Source organism: Gobius niger (genome assembly GCF_951799975.1).
Source record: "Gobius niger genome assembly, chromosome: 15".
In the NCBI taxonomy this organism is placed as follows: Eukaryota; Metazoa; Chordata; class Actinopteri; order Gobiiformes; family Gobiidae; genus Gobius; species Gobius niger.
In genome coordinates, this window is record NC_136866.1 from 30,914,486 (window position 1) to 30,931,173 (window position 16,688).

At 49.7% G+C, this 16,688-nt stretch overlaps 1 protein-coding gene across 1 annotated transcript in view; it reads left to right on the top strand.

Annotated features, from left to right (window-relative positions):
* Positions 1 to 13,644, top strand: part of taf1b (TATA box binding protein (Tbp)-associated factor, RNA polymerase I, B) — a gene marked incomplete at its 3' end in the record, with an annotated part of 28,116 nt that extends 14,472 nt beyond the window's left edge. Inside the window, exons 9-14 of the mRNA XM_079572080.1 lie at positions 3,859 to 4,006; positions 4,078 to 4,252; positions 5,394 to 5,422; positions 5,505 to 5,666; positions 7,875 to 8,091; positions 13,398 to 13,644. Of these exons, the coding sequence (XP_079428206.1) occupies positions 3,859 to 4,006; positions 4,078 to 4,252; positions 5,394 to 5,422; positions 5,505 to 5,666; positions 7,875 to 8,091; positions 13,398 to 13,644 (978 nt within the window). The remainder of the gene's footprint in view (positions 1 to 3,858; positions 4,007 to 4,077; positions 4,253 to 5,393; positions 5,423 to 5,504; positions 5,667 to 7,874; positions 8,092 to 13,397) is intronic.
* Positions 13,645 to 16,688: the final 3,044 nt, after the last annotated feature.

A 16,688-nucleotide genomic window follows, 5' to 3' on the forward strand; every position in this document is an offset into this window, starting at 1 on the left:
CTCGGTCTCTCCTCAGTCTCTCCTCTGTCTCTCCTCAGTCTCTCCTCAGTCTCTCCTCAGTCTCTCCTCAGTCTCTCCTCAGTGTCTCCTCTGTCTCTCCTCAGTCTCTCCTCAGTCTCTCCTCAGTCTCTCCTCAGTCTCTCCTCAGTCTCTCCTCAGTCTCTCCTCAGTCTCTCCTCAGTGTCTCCTCAGTCTCTCCTCAGTCTCTCCTCAGTCTCTCCTCAGTCTCTCCTCAGTCTCTCCTCAGTCTCTCCTCAGTGTCTCCTCTGTCTCTCCTCAGTGTCTCCTCGGTCTCTCCTCGGTCTCTCCTCTGTCTCTCCTCAGTCTCTCCTCGGTCTCTCCTCAGTCTCTCCTCGGTCTCTCCTCGGTCTCTCCTCGGTCTCTCCTCAGTCTCTCCTCGGTCTCTCCTCAGTCTCTCCTCAGTCTCTCCTCAGTGTCTCCTCTGTCTCTCCTCAGTGTCTCCTCGGTCTCTCCTCAGTCTCTCCTCTGTCTCTCCTCAGTCTCTCCTCGGTCTCTCCTCAGTCTTTCCTCGGTCTCTCCTCAGTCTCTCCTCAGTCTCTCCTCAGTCTCTCCTCTGTCTCTCCTCAGTCTCTCCTCGGTCTCTCCTCAGTCTCTCCTCAGTCTCTCCTCAGTCTCTCCTCTGTCTCTCCTCAGTGTCTCCTCGGTCTCTCCTCAGTCTCTCCTCAGTCTCTCCTCAGTGTCTCCTCGGTCTCTCCTCGGTCTCTCCTCTGTCTCTCCTCAGTCTCTCCTCAGTCTCTCCTCGGTCTCTCCTCTGTCTCTCCTCTGTCTCTCCTCAGTGTCTCCTCGGTCTCTCCTCAGTCTCTCCTCAGTCTCTCCTCAGTCTCTCCTCTGTCTCTCCTCTGTCTCTCCTCGGTCTCTCCTCTGTCTCTCCTCTGTCTCTCCTCTGTCTCTCCTCTGTCTCTCCTCTGTCTCTCCTCAGTGTCTCCTCGGTCTCTCCTCGGTCTCTCCTCTGTCTCTCCTCAGTCTCTCCTCTGTCTCTCCTCGGTCTCTCCTCTGTCTCTCCTCTGTCTCTCCTCGGTCTCTCCTCTGTCTCTCCTCTGTCTCTCCTCAGTCTCTCCTCTGTCTCTCCTCAGTCTCTCCTCTGTCTCTCCTCGGTCTCTCCTCCGTCTCTCCTCGGTCTCTCCTCGGTCTCTCCTGGGTCTCTCCTCTGTCTCTCCTCTGTCTCTCCTCAGTCTCTCCTCTGTCTCTCCTCGGTCTCTCCTCGGTCTCTCCTCTGTCTCTCCTCTGTCTCTCCTCAGTCTCTCCTCTGTCTCTCCTCAGTCTCTCCTCTGTCTCTCCTCAGTCTCTCCTCTGTCTCTCCTCGGTCTCTCCTCTGTCTCTCCTCTGTCTCTCCTCGGTCTCTCCTCCGTCTCTCCTCTGTCTCTCCTCTGTCTCTCCTCTGTCTCTCCTCAGTGTCTCCTCGGTCTCTCCTCGGTCTCTCCTCTGTCTCTCCTCAGTCTCTCCTCTGTCTCTCCTCGGTCTCTCCTCTGTCTCTCCTCTGTCTCTCCTCAGTCTCTCCTCTGTCTCTCCTCAGTCTCTCCTCTGTCTCTCCTCAGTCTCTCCTCTGTCTCTCCTCGGTCTCTCCTCTGTCTCTCCTCTGTCTCTCCTCGGTCTCTCCTCTGTCTCTCCTCTGTCTCTCCTCAGTCTCTCCTCTGTCTCTCCTCAGTCTCTCCTCAGTCTCTCCTCGGTCTCTCCTCAGTCTCTCCTCTGTCTCTCCTCTGTCTCTCCTCAGTCTCTCCTCAGTCTCTCCTCGGTCTCTCCTCTGTCTCTCCTCTGTCTCTCCTCGGTCTCTCCTCTGTCTCTCCTCAGTCTCTCCTCTGTCTCTCCTCAGTCTCTCCTCAGTCTCTCCTCTGTCTCTCCTCTGTCTCTCCTCAGTCTCTCCTCTGTCTCTCCTCAGTCTCTCCTCAGTCTCTCCTCTGTCTCTCCTCTGTCTCTCCTCTGTCTCTCCTCAGTCTCTCCTCTGTCTCTCCTCTGTCTCTCCTCAGTCTCTCCTCTGTCTCTCCTCGGTCTCTCCTCGGTCTCTCCTCGGTCTCTCCTCGGTCTCTCCTCGGTCTCTCCTCTGTCTCTCCTCGGTCTCTCCTCGGTCTCTCCTCTGTCTCTCCTCGGTCTCTCCTCGGTCTCTCCTCGGTCTCTCCTCTGTCTCTCCTCAGTCTCTCCTCAGTCTCTCCTCAGTCTCTCCTCTGTCTCTCCTCAGTCTCTCCTCGGTCTCTCCTCGGTCTCTCCTCAGTCTCTCCTCAGTCTCTCCTCGGTCTCTCCTCGGTCTCTCCTCAGTCTCTCCTCTGTCTCTCCTCAGTCTCTCCTCTGTCTCTCCTCGGTCTCTCCTCTGTCTCTCCTCGGTCTCTCCTCGGTCTCTCCTCGGTCTCTCCTCGGTCTCTCCTCGGTCTCTCCTCAGTCTCTCCTCTGTCTCTCCTCGGTCTCTCCTCGGTCTCTCCTCAGTCTCTCCTCTGTCTCTCCTCGGTCTCTCCTCGGTCTCTCCTCGGTCTCTCCTCGGTCTCTCCTCAGTCTCTCCTCTGTCTCTCCTCGGTCTCTCCTCGGTCTCTCCTCAGTCTCTCCTCTGTCTCTCCTCGGTCTCTCCTCAGTCTCTCCTCGGTCTCTCCTCTGTCTCTCCTCAGTCTCTCCTCGGTCTCTCCTCGGTCTCTCCTCGGTCTCTCCTCAGTCTCTCCTCTGTCTCTCCTCGGTCTCTCCTCGGTCTCTCCTCAGTCTCTCCTCTGTCTCTCCTCGGTCTCTCCTCAGTCTCTCCTCTGTCTCTCCTCGGTCTCTCCTCGGTCTCTCCTCAGTCTCTCCTCTGTCTCTCCTGGGTCTCTCCTCAGTCTCTCCTCAGTCTCTCCTCGGTCTCTCCTCAGTCTCTCCTCAGTCTCTCCTCAGTCTCTCCTCGGTCTCTCCTCGGTCTCTCCTCTGTCTCTCCTCAGTCTCTCCTCTGTCTCTCCTCTGTCTCTCCTCAGTCTCTCCTCGGTCTCTCCTCGGTCTCTCCTGGGTCTCTCCTCGGTCTCTCCTCAGTCTCTCCTCTGTCTCTCCTCGGTCTCTCCTCGGTCTCTCCTCAGTCTCTCCTCTGTCTCTCCTGGGTCTCTCCTCAGTCTCTCCTCAGTCTCTCCTCGGTCTCTCCTCAGTCTCTCCTCAGTCTCTCCTCGGTCTCTCCTCTGTCTCTCCTCTGTCTCTCCTCGGTCTCTCCTCGGTCTCTCCTCAGTCTCTCCTCAGTCTCTCCTCGGTCTCTCCTCTGTCTCTCCTCTGTCTCTCCTCGGTCTCTCCTCTGTCTCTCCTCGGTCTCTCCTCAGTCTCTCCTCAGTCTCTCCTCGGTCTCTCCTCGGTCTCTCCTCAGTCTCTCCTCTGTCTCTCCTCAGTCTCTCCTCAGTCTCTCCTCGGTCTCTCCTCTGTCTCTCCTCGGTCTCTCCTCGGTCTCTCCTCAGTCTCTCCTCGGTCTCTCCTCAGTCTCTCCTCGGTCTCTCCTCGGTCTCTCCTCAGTCTCTCCTGGGTCTCTCCTCGGTCTCTCCTCAGTCTCTCCCGGGTCTCTCCTCTGTCTCTCCTCGGTCTCTCCTCGGTCTCTCCTCTGTCTCTCCTCAGTCTCTCCTCAGTCTCTCCTCAGTCTCTCCTCGGTCTCTCCTCAGTCTCTCCTCGGTCTCTCCTCGGTCTCTCCTTGGTCTCTCCTCGGTCTCTCCTCGGTCTCTCCTCAGTCTCTCCTCGGTCTCTCCTCGGTCTCTCCTTGGTCTCTCCTCGGTCTCTCCTCTGTCTCTCCTCAGTCTCTCCTCAGTGTCTCCTCGGTCTCTCCTCGGTCTCTCCTCGGTCTCTCCTCGGTCTCTCCTCGGTCTCTCCTCGGTCTCTCCTCGGTCTCTCCTCGTGGTCTGACCTCTCCTCTGTCCGCAGTCCGTCCCGTCGTATCGCTCCGTCCACCGAGAGTCCCAGAGCCTCATCAAGTTCCTGCGACTTCCTGCCTTTCCACCAATCAGCTCGGAGAGTCCGCTGCACCCCCTGAACCTCAGCCTGCGCCTCCTCACGGACCTCAACCTGCCAGGTACTCCCACCCTCACCTCCTCCTCCTCCTCCTCCTCCTGCCGTTTGAACCCCCCCCTCCCTCTGTCGCAGATGAAACGGCCGAGTGGGTGGAGTCTGTCCTGGACCGGGCCGACCTCCTGAGGCCCGCTCGCCTGACCTTTGACCCCTCAGCTCAGCGCTCTCTCCCTCACTACGAGCTGCTGTCGGGCGCCGCCGTGGTCCTCGCCCTGAAGCTGCTGTTCGGCCTCGACGACCGCACCGAGTGGTACGAGTCCCGAACCGTCATGGCCGCTCTGGCTCCTCCTCCTCCGTTTTTCCACACTGAGATATGTTCTTACCTGAGCTGTGACGAGTTCTTTAGGACCTGTCTGGTAAATCTTCACTTTACTGTGCGGATGCCAAATTACTCCTGGTATTATTACGCCTTACAATATAGTCCCCCCTTTTATCCACTTAGAAAATCCACATTGTTTAATTGTGTGTAATTATACTTTGTAGTGGAACACTTCACGTAACCATATTTAAATAGGGAAAACGTGGAAGAGCTTGGTAGCTTCTATCTTGACCTGTTTTGGAGCTATAGAGGAGAGAGGGAGAGGCTAAATGCTAACGCCGTCTGTGCTGTGTCTATGTGACTGAAGATCAGACAGGTCCTAAAGAACTCGTCACAGCTCAGGTAAGAACATATCTCAGTATGGAAAAACACTGGCCTGTTCCTTTAAAAAGGCGGGAAGTCCTGCACTCAGGGGGCGGAGCCTCCACAGGCTCTGGAGCCAATCAATGTACTGGAAATGCTTCCAAAATTCGGGCTGATAAACAAAAAACTAGTGGTTAAAAATCTTTCCCCTCCCCCAGCGTGGTCACATGGGTCACATGGGTCACAGGGGTCACATGGGTCACATGGGTCACATGGGTCACAGGGGTCACAGGGGTCACATGGGTCACATGGGTCACAGGGGTCACATGGGTCACAGGGGTCACAGGGGTCACATGGGTCACATGGGTCACAGGGGTCACAGGGGTCACAGGGGTCACAGGGGTCACATCGATTTTTAGAAACAGAAAAAGCCTTTAGAGCCAGACTTTTAAGCCGTTCTTGGGACATTTTAAGTCTCATTAGAATCAATGCTCCCAAGAGCCGCCCCTGGCCACCAGGGGGCGGTACTACAGCAGTGTCAGCTCCATGAGGACCATGAGGACCACACAGAAGCAGGTTCTTCACCCACTGGAGGAAACATTTTAAAACGTTACGGTACAAATTTAAATGAAGTAATTTGGGGAAAAGAAATAGGAAGTTTCTTTAACCGGCCTTTTTCAGGACAATGTAAATGTAGATGTTTGCCCAAAATAATTCAAAATTAACCCGTTTTTCTCCACTTTTTCTCCTGTTCCTCCCACGCTAACAGGGAGCTGTCGTCCGGGGCCTCCTCCTGCAGTGACTCAGGTTTGACTCTGATACCCCCCGTCTCCTCCTCGTCTCCTCCTCGTCTCCTCCTTTGACGCCATGTTGTTTGTAGGCGTGGCCGTGTTCAGCCTGAGGAGGTGGTACCGCCTGCTCCAGCGCGCTCTGCTCCGTGGCCAGAGGGGGGCGCTGCAGCTCCGAGCCAGGAGGCAGTGGGTCCCGAAGAAGCCGTTCTACTTCACCAACAAAGAGAAGATCGTGGCCATGAAACGCAGACGTGAGTGCCCCCTGCTGGTCTGGCCCTTTAGTGCAGTATGGAGGCTAACGCTAACACGAGGCTAACGCTAACGTGAGGCTAACGCTAACACGAGGCTAACGCTAACACGAGGCTAACGCTAACACGGGGCTAACGCTAACGCGAGGCTAACGCTAACACGGGGCTGACGCTAACACGAGGCTGACGCTAACACGGGGCTAACGCTAACACGGGGCTAACGCTAACGCGAGGCTAACGCTAACACGGGGCTGACGCTAACACGAGGCTGACGCTAACACGGGGCTGACGCTAACACGGGGCTAACGCTAACACGAGGCCAACGCTAACACGGGGCTAACGCTAACACGAGGCCAACGCTAACACGAGGCCAACGCTAACACGGGGCTGACGCTAACACGGGGCTAACGCTAACGCGAGGCTAACGCTAACACGGGGCTGACGCTAACACGAGGCTGACGCTAACACGGGGCTGACGCTAACACGGGGCTAACGCTAACACGAGGCCAACGCTAACACGGGGCTAACGCTAACACGAGGCCAACGCTAACACGAGGCCAACGCTAACACGGGGCTGACGCTAACACGGGGCTGACGCTAACACGAGGCCAACGCTAACACGAGGCTAACGCTAACACGAGGCTAACGCTAACACGAGGCTAACGCTAACACGAGGCCAACGCTAACACGAGGCTAACGCTAACACGAGGCTAACGCTAACACGAGGCTAACGCTAACACGAGGCCAACGCTAACACGAGGCTAACGCTAACACGAGGCCAACGCTAACACGAGGCTAACGCTAACACGAGGCTAACGCTAACACGAGGCTAACGCTAACACGAGGCTAACGCTAACACGAGGCCAACGCTAACACGAGGCTAACGCTAACACGAGGCCAACGCTAACACGAGGCTAACGCTAACACGAGGCTAACGCTAACACGAGGCTAACGCTAACACGAGGCCAACGCTAACACGAGGCCAACGCTAACACGGGGCTGACGCTAACACGGGGCTGACGCTAACACGAGGCCGACGCTAACACGAGGCCAACGCTAACACGAGGCCAACGCTAACACGGGGCCGACGCTAACACGAGGCTAACGCTAACACGAGGCTAACGCTAACACGAGGCCAACGCTAACACGAGGCTAACGCTAACACGAGGCCAACGCTAACACGAGGCCGACGCTAACACGGGGCCGACGCTAACACGAGGCTAACGCTAACACGAGGCTAACGCTAACACGAGGCCGACGCTAACACGAGGCCGACGCTAACACGAGGCCAACGCTAACACGAGGCTAACGCTAACACGAGGCTAACGCTAACACGAGGCCAACGCTAACACGAGGCCAACGCTAACACGAGGCTAACGCTAACACGAGGCCAACGCTAACACGAGGCCAACGCTAACACGAGGCCAACGCTAACACGAGGCCAACGCTAACACGGGGCCGACGCTAACACGAGGCTAACGCTAACACGAGGCTAACGCTAACACGAGGCCAACGCTAACACGAGGCTAACGCTAACACGAGGCCAACGCTAACACGAGGCCAACGCTAACACGGGGCCGACGCTAACACGAGGCTAACGCTAACACGAGGCTAACGCTAACACGAGGCCAACGCTAACACGAGGCCGACGCTAACACGAGGCCGACGCTAACACGAGGCCGACGCTAACACGAGGCCAACGCTAACACGAGGCCAACGCTAACACGAGGCTAACGCTAACACGAGGCAAACGCTAACACGAGGCTAACGCTAACACGAGGCTAACGCTAACACGGGGCTAACGCTAACACGAGGCTAACGCTAACACGAGGCTAACGCTAACACGAGGCTAACGCTAACACGAGGCTAACGCTAACACGAGGCTAACGCTAACACGAGGCTAACGCTAACACGAGGCTAACGCTAACACGAGGCTAACGCTAACACGAGGCTAACGCTAACACGGGGCTAACGCTAACACGGGGCTGACGCTAACACGAGGCTGACGCTAACACGGGGCTGACGCTAACACGGGGCTAACGCTAACACGGGGCTAACGCTAACACGGGGCTAACGCTAACACGAGGCTAACGCTAACACGAGGCTAATGCTAACATGAGGCTAACGCTAACACGGGGCTAACATCTGTGTTCCAGAGGCTAATGCTAACATGAGGCTAACGCTAACACGGGGCTAACATCTGTGTTCCAGGCGTGGCGGAGCAGCTGACTTCCTGTTTCAAACGCCTGACGCCTGATCGCCATGGCGACATGCAGGGGGGCGGGCCCTCCAGCTTTCGGTTCCTGTGGGGGCGGAGCCCGAGCGCTGACGGGCCCAGCCTGCATCACATGACCCTGGAGGGCGGGGCCAGGACGAAGGACTTCCTTTCAGATGAGAACTACTGGCACCCACCGCTCCAGCACTGCAAGTGAGGAACAAATACTACAAATACTGCAGTAATGGACGAGTACTGTAAATACAAATACTGCAGGTTTCCATCACAAGGAAACGTCACATTCATCAATAATTATGGAATATTTTTAGCTTGGAGGGAAAATGTTGAAGTCGGTATAAGTGATTTGCCTCAGGTGCTCTGTGGAGCGGGTCACACTGGCTGTGTCCGGATGTCCCTAACCCCTCATTCACTACACAGGCCCGCACTATATAGTCAATATAGTCACTATATAGTGACTATATAGACTATATATAGACTATATATTAGAAAAGCTATTTGTATATTAGAAAAGCTATTTGTATATTAGAAAAGCTATTTGTCAGACGACTTGATAGCTTTGTAGACAAGCATAACCTGTTAAGTGAACATCAGTACGGTTTTAGATCCAATAGGTCCACTTCAATGGCAGTCACCGAACTAGTAGAAAAGATATCAACATCTATTGAGAACAGGGAGTATGCTGTTGGAGTATTTATTGACCTCAGCAAGGCCTTTGACACAATAGACCATTCATTGCTTTTAAATAAACTTGAAGGGTATGGTGTCAGGGGCCTAGCTCACACTTGGCTAAAAAGTTATCTAAGTGATCGAAATCAGTATGTACATATTAATAACATCAACTCAAAGGAGGAAAAAATAACCCACGGTGTTCCTCAGGGCTCCGTTTTGGGACCTAAATTATTTATCATGTACATTAATGAAATCGCTGAAGTCCTCAACAAATTACAATGTATCCTATTTGCTGATGATACCAGTCTGTTCTGTTCAGGAAAAGATCTCGAGCTGCTTTTGAATACAGTGGGAACTGAGCTTAAGATACTAAAAAAATGGTTTGATATAAATAAACTTTCCATAAATCTGCATAAAACTAAATATATTGTATCTGGAAACAAGGAAGTAAATAAACCGTGTCAACTCAAAATTGGGGAGGTAGAAATCGAAAGGGTGTTTGTAACAAAGTTTTTGGGAATCAATATTGATGATAAGTTAAATTGGAAAGCGCACATAAATACACTAAAGACTAAAATTTCTAAAATTATTGCCATACTATGTAAAATTAAAACCTCTGTGAATCAAAATGCATTATATATACTGTACAATTCCCTCATCCTTCCATACCTTAGCTATTGTGTGGAAATATGGGGGAATACCTATAAAACTAACATACAACCTCTCTTTTTATTGCAAAAGAAAGCAGATTAGAGTGATCAGCCGTGCAGAATACTTGGCTCCAACAAATCCACTTTTTATCAGACTAAATATCCTAAAATTGCTTGATCTTGTTGATGTTTACACAACAGTGGTGATGTACAAAGCTCACAGTCTCAGGCTCCCTCAGAGTTTACAGGAGATGTTTCAAACTAGAGAATCTATAAACAACCTTAGAGGAACTGATCTGCTACAAAAACCTCTGGCGTAATACTAAGTAATACTAAGAGGAGGAGTTTATCAGTTAAAGGCGTTGATCTATGGAACGGTTTATTCAGCTTAAGGCTCCAAAACTTTCTAAAGCATTTAAGAAAATGTATAAATCAAACATGATAGAGACGTATACAACACTTGAATGAAAACCATTAGAAGAGAATTCGATCGAGGAAACATAGCATAATTTTTGTTTGTTGAAGTTTAAGTTTTGTGCTTAAGTGTTTCCATCGTTGGTATTAGAGAAAGTGTATAATGTGTCATCTTTGGACACAGAGTCACAGTTTGTAAAAGGGGTCAGAGGCAGAATAAGTCTTGGCTTCAGCCTAAACCCCTTCGGTCAGGCATCATTTAGATTTAATTCTTAATGTATGTGTTTTTCTTATTGTATAATGTCTTAGATCTTTGGAAAACATGTGACATGTGATTTAAATGTTCATAATGACCGAAGAAAATAAATTAACTAACTAACTAACTAACTAACTATATAGTCAATATAGTGACTATATAGTGACTATATAGTCACTATATAGTGACTATATAGTGATAGTGTGGACATTCGGATACAGCCATTGTGTTTAATGCAGGCTAGCTGATACCATAGACATGCACTAGCCTAGCATTAGCCTAGCACTAGCCTAGCACCACGAAACTAATCAAATATAAGAACTGCATGAATTACAAACAAAATATCTCCAGAAATCAGCAACACTCTGGATAACGAGGAAATGAGGCTCTGTGTCAAACATCCTGAAATCTCCCCGTGTGTCCCGGGACAGATGCTCCACATGTTCAAAAAAATAACAATAAAGTCATGAGTAAGATTACTTTTAAGTAGGATGAGTAGGATTTCCCCCAATCTGTATTTATTTAAAAAAAAAGATAACAAATCATTTTAAATTGCGGGAAAGGCCAGATTTATGAAGGGGCTGACGGGGGCCAAACCCAGGGGCCCGGCAGGTTGAAGGGCCCCTGGGCATATGGAGAAAAACGAGCTCAGTGCGGGCTGTTAACTAGTTCCTTCTATCTAAACCAGGACTAAACCAGGACTAAACAGGACTAAACCAGGTCTAAACCAGGTCTGAGCCATTTTCATTGAGTTGACACTGGGAAAAAACATGTACCTATTTGTTTGTTAAAATGCACCATTAAAATAAAAGGACCCCCAGACCCCCCTCGAGTCTGGCAGTAGCAACGGTTCTTCCGCGAGGGCCACAGAGCTCAATTTTTTCACAAATTTTAAAATTCTTTAATTTATCTATTAATTGTAGAGAGTGAGAAATCCGACACAGTTTATTTACAGATGTTGTTTAGGCGCTATTGAGTATATGGGGGCCCTGAAAAAACTTTAGCCCCAGGGCCCATTTTACTGAAATCCGGCCCTGATTACAGAACAAATAAATAACAAAACTCGGAGAGAGTAGGATCAGAAACAGCGGCTCTCGCTTCAGCCTGATTTAAACCCACAGAGACGTCCTGAGCACAAATATAAAAAAGTAAAATGGATTTAACGGATCAGAAACTCTTTAGTTGCACCGAGTTTGCTTGACTTTGTGAGATCGATCGATATCGGGGAAAAGAATCGTGATTCTTTTTCACAACAGTCTGAAGGAGTGAGTTCCAAAGTCTGTCCACAGCGACATCTAGTGGCCGTGTGTCAGTACGACCGACTCAAACAAAGCCAATAAGGACGTTTCTCTGAAGAGGCATGAAGCATGTTCCAGAAGAAGCCTGGGGAGCACTGACCTGGGCTGGTGGTAAAGCAGAAGATTGAAATGGTGTTAAAGCAGAAGTTTGAAATGTTTTAAAGCAGAAGTTTGAAATGGTTTAAGGCGAGACACTTTAGGTGAAAGTATTGATGTTTCCCGCAGTGGTGGAAGTGGAGATTTGTATCTGTTTTCCTCCCTTTACATCTTAGTTTTCATGTCAGATATAAAAATGATGATGTTTATTTGATGATGTTTTGTCTGCGAGGTGGGGGCGACCCGGAAGTAGAAAGGCCGTCTTTCCCGCGGGTTTTCATTCCTAAATATTGACAGATTTGACATCCACGTGTCCTGCTAAGGGGCCCCGTGATGACGCTTTCACCCAAATATGGTGTTTTTCCTCCAACGAGACGCCGGAGCGGAAAAGTGGAAGAACGGGCCGAGCATGACAGAAAAATTACAAACATTTGATTAAAAAAATGACAAAAAATTGACGAAAAAAGGACACAAATTTGAAAAATGTTGACAAAAAAATGACAAAAATGTGACAAAAATGTGACAAAAAAATGACAAAAAATAACAAAAATGTGACAAAAAAATGACAAAAAAATGACAAAAATGTGACAAAAAAATGACAAAAATGTGACAAAAAAATGACAAAAATGTGACAAAAATGTGACAAAAAATGACAAAAAAATGACAAAAATGTGACAAAAAAATTACAAAAATGTGACAAAAAAATGACAAAAATGTGACAAAAAAATGACAAAAATGTGACAAAAATGTGACAAAAATGTGACAAAAATGTGAGAAAAATTTGATAAAAAATGACAAAAAAATGACAAAAAATGACAAAAATGTGACAAAAATGTGACAAAAAATGACAAAATATTGACAAAAAAATGACAAAAAATGACAAAAATGTGACAAAAAAATGACAAAAAATTTGACAAAAATTTGACAAAAATTGACAAAAAAATGACAAAAAATGACAAAATATTGACAAAAAAGTGACAAAAAAATGACAAAAATGTGAGAAAAATTTGACAAAAAATGACCAAAAAATGACAAAAAATGACAAAATATTGACAAAATATTGACAAAAAACAAACAAAAATGTGACAAAAAATGACAAAAATGTGACAAAAATTTGACAAAAAATGACAAAAAAATGACAAAAATGTGACAAAAAAATGACCAAAAAAATGACAAAAATGTGACAAAAAAATGACAAAAAACAAACAAAAATGTGACAAAAAATGACAAAAATGACAAAAATGTGACAAAAATGTGACAAAATATTGACAAAAAAATGACAAAAAAATAACAAAAATGTGACAAAAAAATGACAAAATATTGACAAAAAATGACCAAAAAAATGACAGAAAAGTTACAAAAATGAGTGACATCCACGTGTCCTGCTAAGGGGCCCCGTGATGACGCTTTCACCCAAATATGGTGTTTTTCCTCCTACGAGACGCTGGAGCGGAAAAGTGGAAGAACGGGCCGAGCATGCGCACTCGCTACAAAACTTCAGGGCTGGTTTTCTCTGAATGAGAGAAGCCGCACTCGGGCAGAGCCTGAGCCCTTATAGAAGCTCCCACAGACTCCAAACTTTACAGGCTGAGACACAACAACATTCTGAAGGTTTTTTCAGAGGGATTTTTTAATATCTAATTCCTAGCCTGATTTATTCAACTTTGAAACCAAAAAAACAGGCGAGTTTTTACAGATTTTTTCACTGATGATTAGTTTATTGAAAAACTAAACAAAATATCCAAAATCCCCTCTGAAAAAACCTTAGTCACTAATATGTCAATAAAATAAAACCATTTAATCTGGAACAATTCATTATTTTGATTTCGTTGCCCAAAATATAGGCAATTTGTGCCATTTTAATGCTCAAAATGCCTTATTTTTATGTGAAAACTTAAAATGACGGAAAAAATGCAACACATTTTTGTCTCATATTTATATCTGTGATGTTCAGCAAAAGCTTCAAACTGACGTCTCTATATTTATTTGTTTTCCCTTATTCACCTGCAGTGTCTCGCCTTAAAGCAGAGGTTTGAAATGGTTTTAAAGCAGCAGTTTGAAGTCGTGTTAAAGCAGAAGTATCGTGTTAAAGCAGAGGTTTGAAATGTGCCTCAGGTGCTCCTCCCACTCCTCGTCCCTCCCGCGCTCCTTCCTGTGGCTCCTGAAGCTCGTCTCCTTCGTCCTGGGGCTTCAGACGGAGCTCCTGTTCGAGGCCGTGCAGCTTCTGGAGAGGAGACTTCTGAGGGACACGAGTCATCGCCGCCGCCATCGCCGCCGCCATCGCCATGGAAACGCCACCACCACCACGAGGAGGAAACGCAGGAAATCCACCACGGGAACAACGGCCAAACGCAGCAAGTGAAACAGGAAAGACTTATTTTTTTTTTTAACGAGTAATAACTGGTTTATTATTTTTTCTAAATGTTTCTGTCAAAGTTACAAAATAAACCTTTACGTTTAAACATTTCAGATTTGATTTGTGGAAAACGTGCTCGGGTAAAGCAAAGGTTAAGATGAAAATGTGTTTTTCTTTCTTACAAAACCACAGGATTTAGATAAAGGATCACTTATACAGCACAAATCCCTGAGTATGTAAAAAAAAAGTAAGTTTCAGCCCATTCCTGTATTAGGATATTTGAACTAAATAACCAGTTACTCATTTCAGCCACTAGGGGGCACCAGAGTGTGGAGAGAATGAATAATGACCACAGTGCTTTGAGAAACTTGTGAACAGGCTTGTAAAGCACAAGTGTAAGAAGTTATTACTTTGGTCACATAATGAGGTTTTATTTGAAAATGAAAATAAATGGAAATTAAAACAAAGTGTGAAGACTTGATGACTGTGTTTGCAAACCACGACAGTGAAACAAATATGAGCCTGAATCAAGTGTTGATCTTGTGGATGTAGTCGGGCCGGACTGGGACTGGACCACGGCCCTGGACTCTGAAACACGGCCCTGGACTCTGAAACACGGCCCTGGACTCTGAAACACGGCCCTGGACTCTGAAACACGGCCCTGGACTCTGAAACACGGCCCTGGACTCTGGAACACGGCCCTGGACTCTGGAACACGGCCCTGGACTCTGGAACACGGCCCTGGACTCTGAAACACGGCCCTGGACTCTGAAACACGGCCCTGGACTCTGAAACACGGCCCTGGACTCTGAAACACGGCCCTGGACTCTGGAACACGGCCCTGGACTCTGAAACACGGCCCTGGACTCTGGAACACGGCCCTGGACTCTGAAACACGGCCCTGGACTCTGAAACACGGCCCTGGACTCTGAAACACGGCCCTGGACTCTGGAACACGGCCCTGGACTCTGAAACACGGCCCTGGACTCTGGAACACGGCCCTGGACTCTGAAACACGGCCCTGGACTCTGAAACACGGCCCTGGACTCTGGAACACGGCCCTGGACTCTGAAACACGGCCCTGGACTCTGGAACACGGCCCTGGACTCTGAAACACGGCCCTGGACTCTGGAACACGGCCCTGGACTCTGAAACACGGCCCTGGACTCTGGAACACGGCCCTGGACTCTGAAACACGGCCCTGGACTCTGAAACACGGCCCTGGACTCTGAAACACGGCCCTGGACTCTGGAACACGGCCCTGGACTCTGGAACACGGCCCTGGACTCTGGAACACGGCCCTGGACTCTGGAACACGGCCCTGGACTCTGAAACACGGCCCTGGACTCTGAAACACGGCCCTGGACTCTGAAACACGGCCCTGGACTCTGAAACACGGCCCTGGACTCTGAAACACGGCCCTGGACTCTGGAACACGGCCCTGGACTCTGGAACACGGCCCTGGACTCTGGAACACGGCCCTGGACTCTGGAACACGGCCCTGGACTCTGAAACACGGCCCTGGACTCTGGAACACGGCCCTGGACTCTGGAACACGGCCCTGGACTCTGGAACACGGCCCTGGACTCTGGAACACGGCCCTGGACTCTGGAACACGGCCCTGGACTCTGAAACACGGCCCTGGACTCTGGAACACGGCCCTGGACTCTGGAACACGGCCCTGGACTCTGGAACACGGCCCTGGACTCTGGAACACGGCCCTGGACTCTGGACCAGCCTGGCCCAAACTAGCGTAAGTGCAACACTTCCACAAACACATATTTAACCCACAACCGAGTGCATTTTCTCCAGTTCGGCTTTACCCAAATCTTAAGGTGCGTACACACCAAACGTGCGTCCACGCCCCATCTGCCTCTCGTTGGACGCCAAACAACGCCGCTTCACACACGCGACAAACGCCTGTTTGCTGGCGCGTGAAGGTTGGCAAGCGTCATACATGGGAGGCGTCTCTGGCCACCGGTTGTTGAGGGCGCACTCACACTTGACATCTGAACCTGCCGCTCTCCAGCTGTTTGAGGAAAGGCCTGGATGCCCCGAACGGCCCGCGCTCACACTTACACAAACGAACCGAGCCGTGGCCGAACACGAGGAGTTGTTTACAAGTGCACGTGAGCAGCAGCAGCGCAAAATAATGCGGAAGAAAAAAGAACCTAAGCTGCGTGAAATAATGTCTACTATGAGCCCTGTCAAATCTCTTCACTCCACTTTTCTTTGCATTTTACTACAGTTTAACAAAAAGGGCTGTGGTGAATATAACAGTCGATTTTAATAAAGCAGAGAAATAGAGAAGTGCGCGTCCCTCTGTCCCGCTCAGCTGAGGCGGGGGGTGGGGGGGGGGAGCAGCACCTGCCGCTCTGAGCCTTTCTTTGGAGTCATATACAGCCTGAACAGAAGATCTGACTCTCAGTTTATGTCATTCATTGCTGCTTCGGCCACTGGTTAAACAGCTTTATGTTGGCGAACCCTTGGAAGTTTACGCTTTACGTTACAACAAAGCACTTAACACGAACGCACCAAAATCACAAGTGATCTAAATGCACCCGCAGGTTTTATCTGTCCCACTAAAGCCTGTGGCCAAACCGGGTACAGTAGCAGAGAGGGCGGGAGAAGCGCAGCCGCTCCCCGTATAGTCAGCCCGAGACGTGCGTGAAGCGGCCAGGGCGTCGGGGTGAGCGGTCGGGGAGACGAGCGGTTTGTGGCCCGGGGTCCGGGGAGCCGCCCGGGAGCGAAGCGGTCGGGGGCCGGGGAGACGAGAGCGAGGCAGCCGCTGCTTTGTTTGATAAATACAGCCTTTTCTCACTGTTTTACGTGACAAATGCACCCGCCCATACAACAGCCGCTTGTATCTGTGCGTGTGCGCATACACGAGCAACCGAGCCGCGCTCCGCCCACCTCCTCCAAGGGGCCAAAGTCCGGAACCGAGTCCGACTCGGGCATGGTTTGTTGCAGGTAACAGGTGACGCCTGAGCCCAGTCAGTATCCCTGATTGGTTAACAAGGCATAAATGAGCGCACGTGTAGATTGGATTA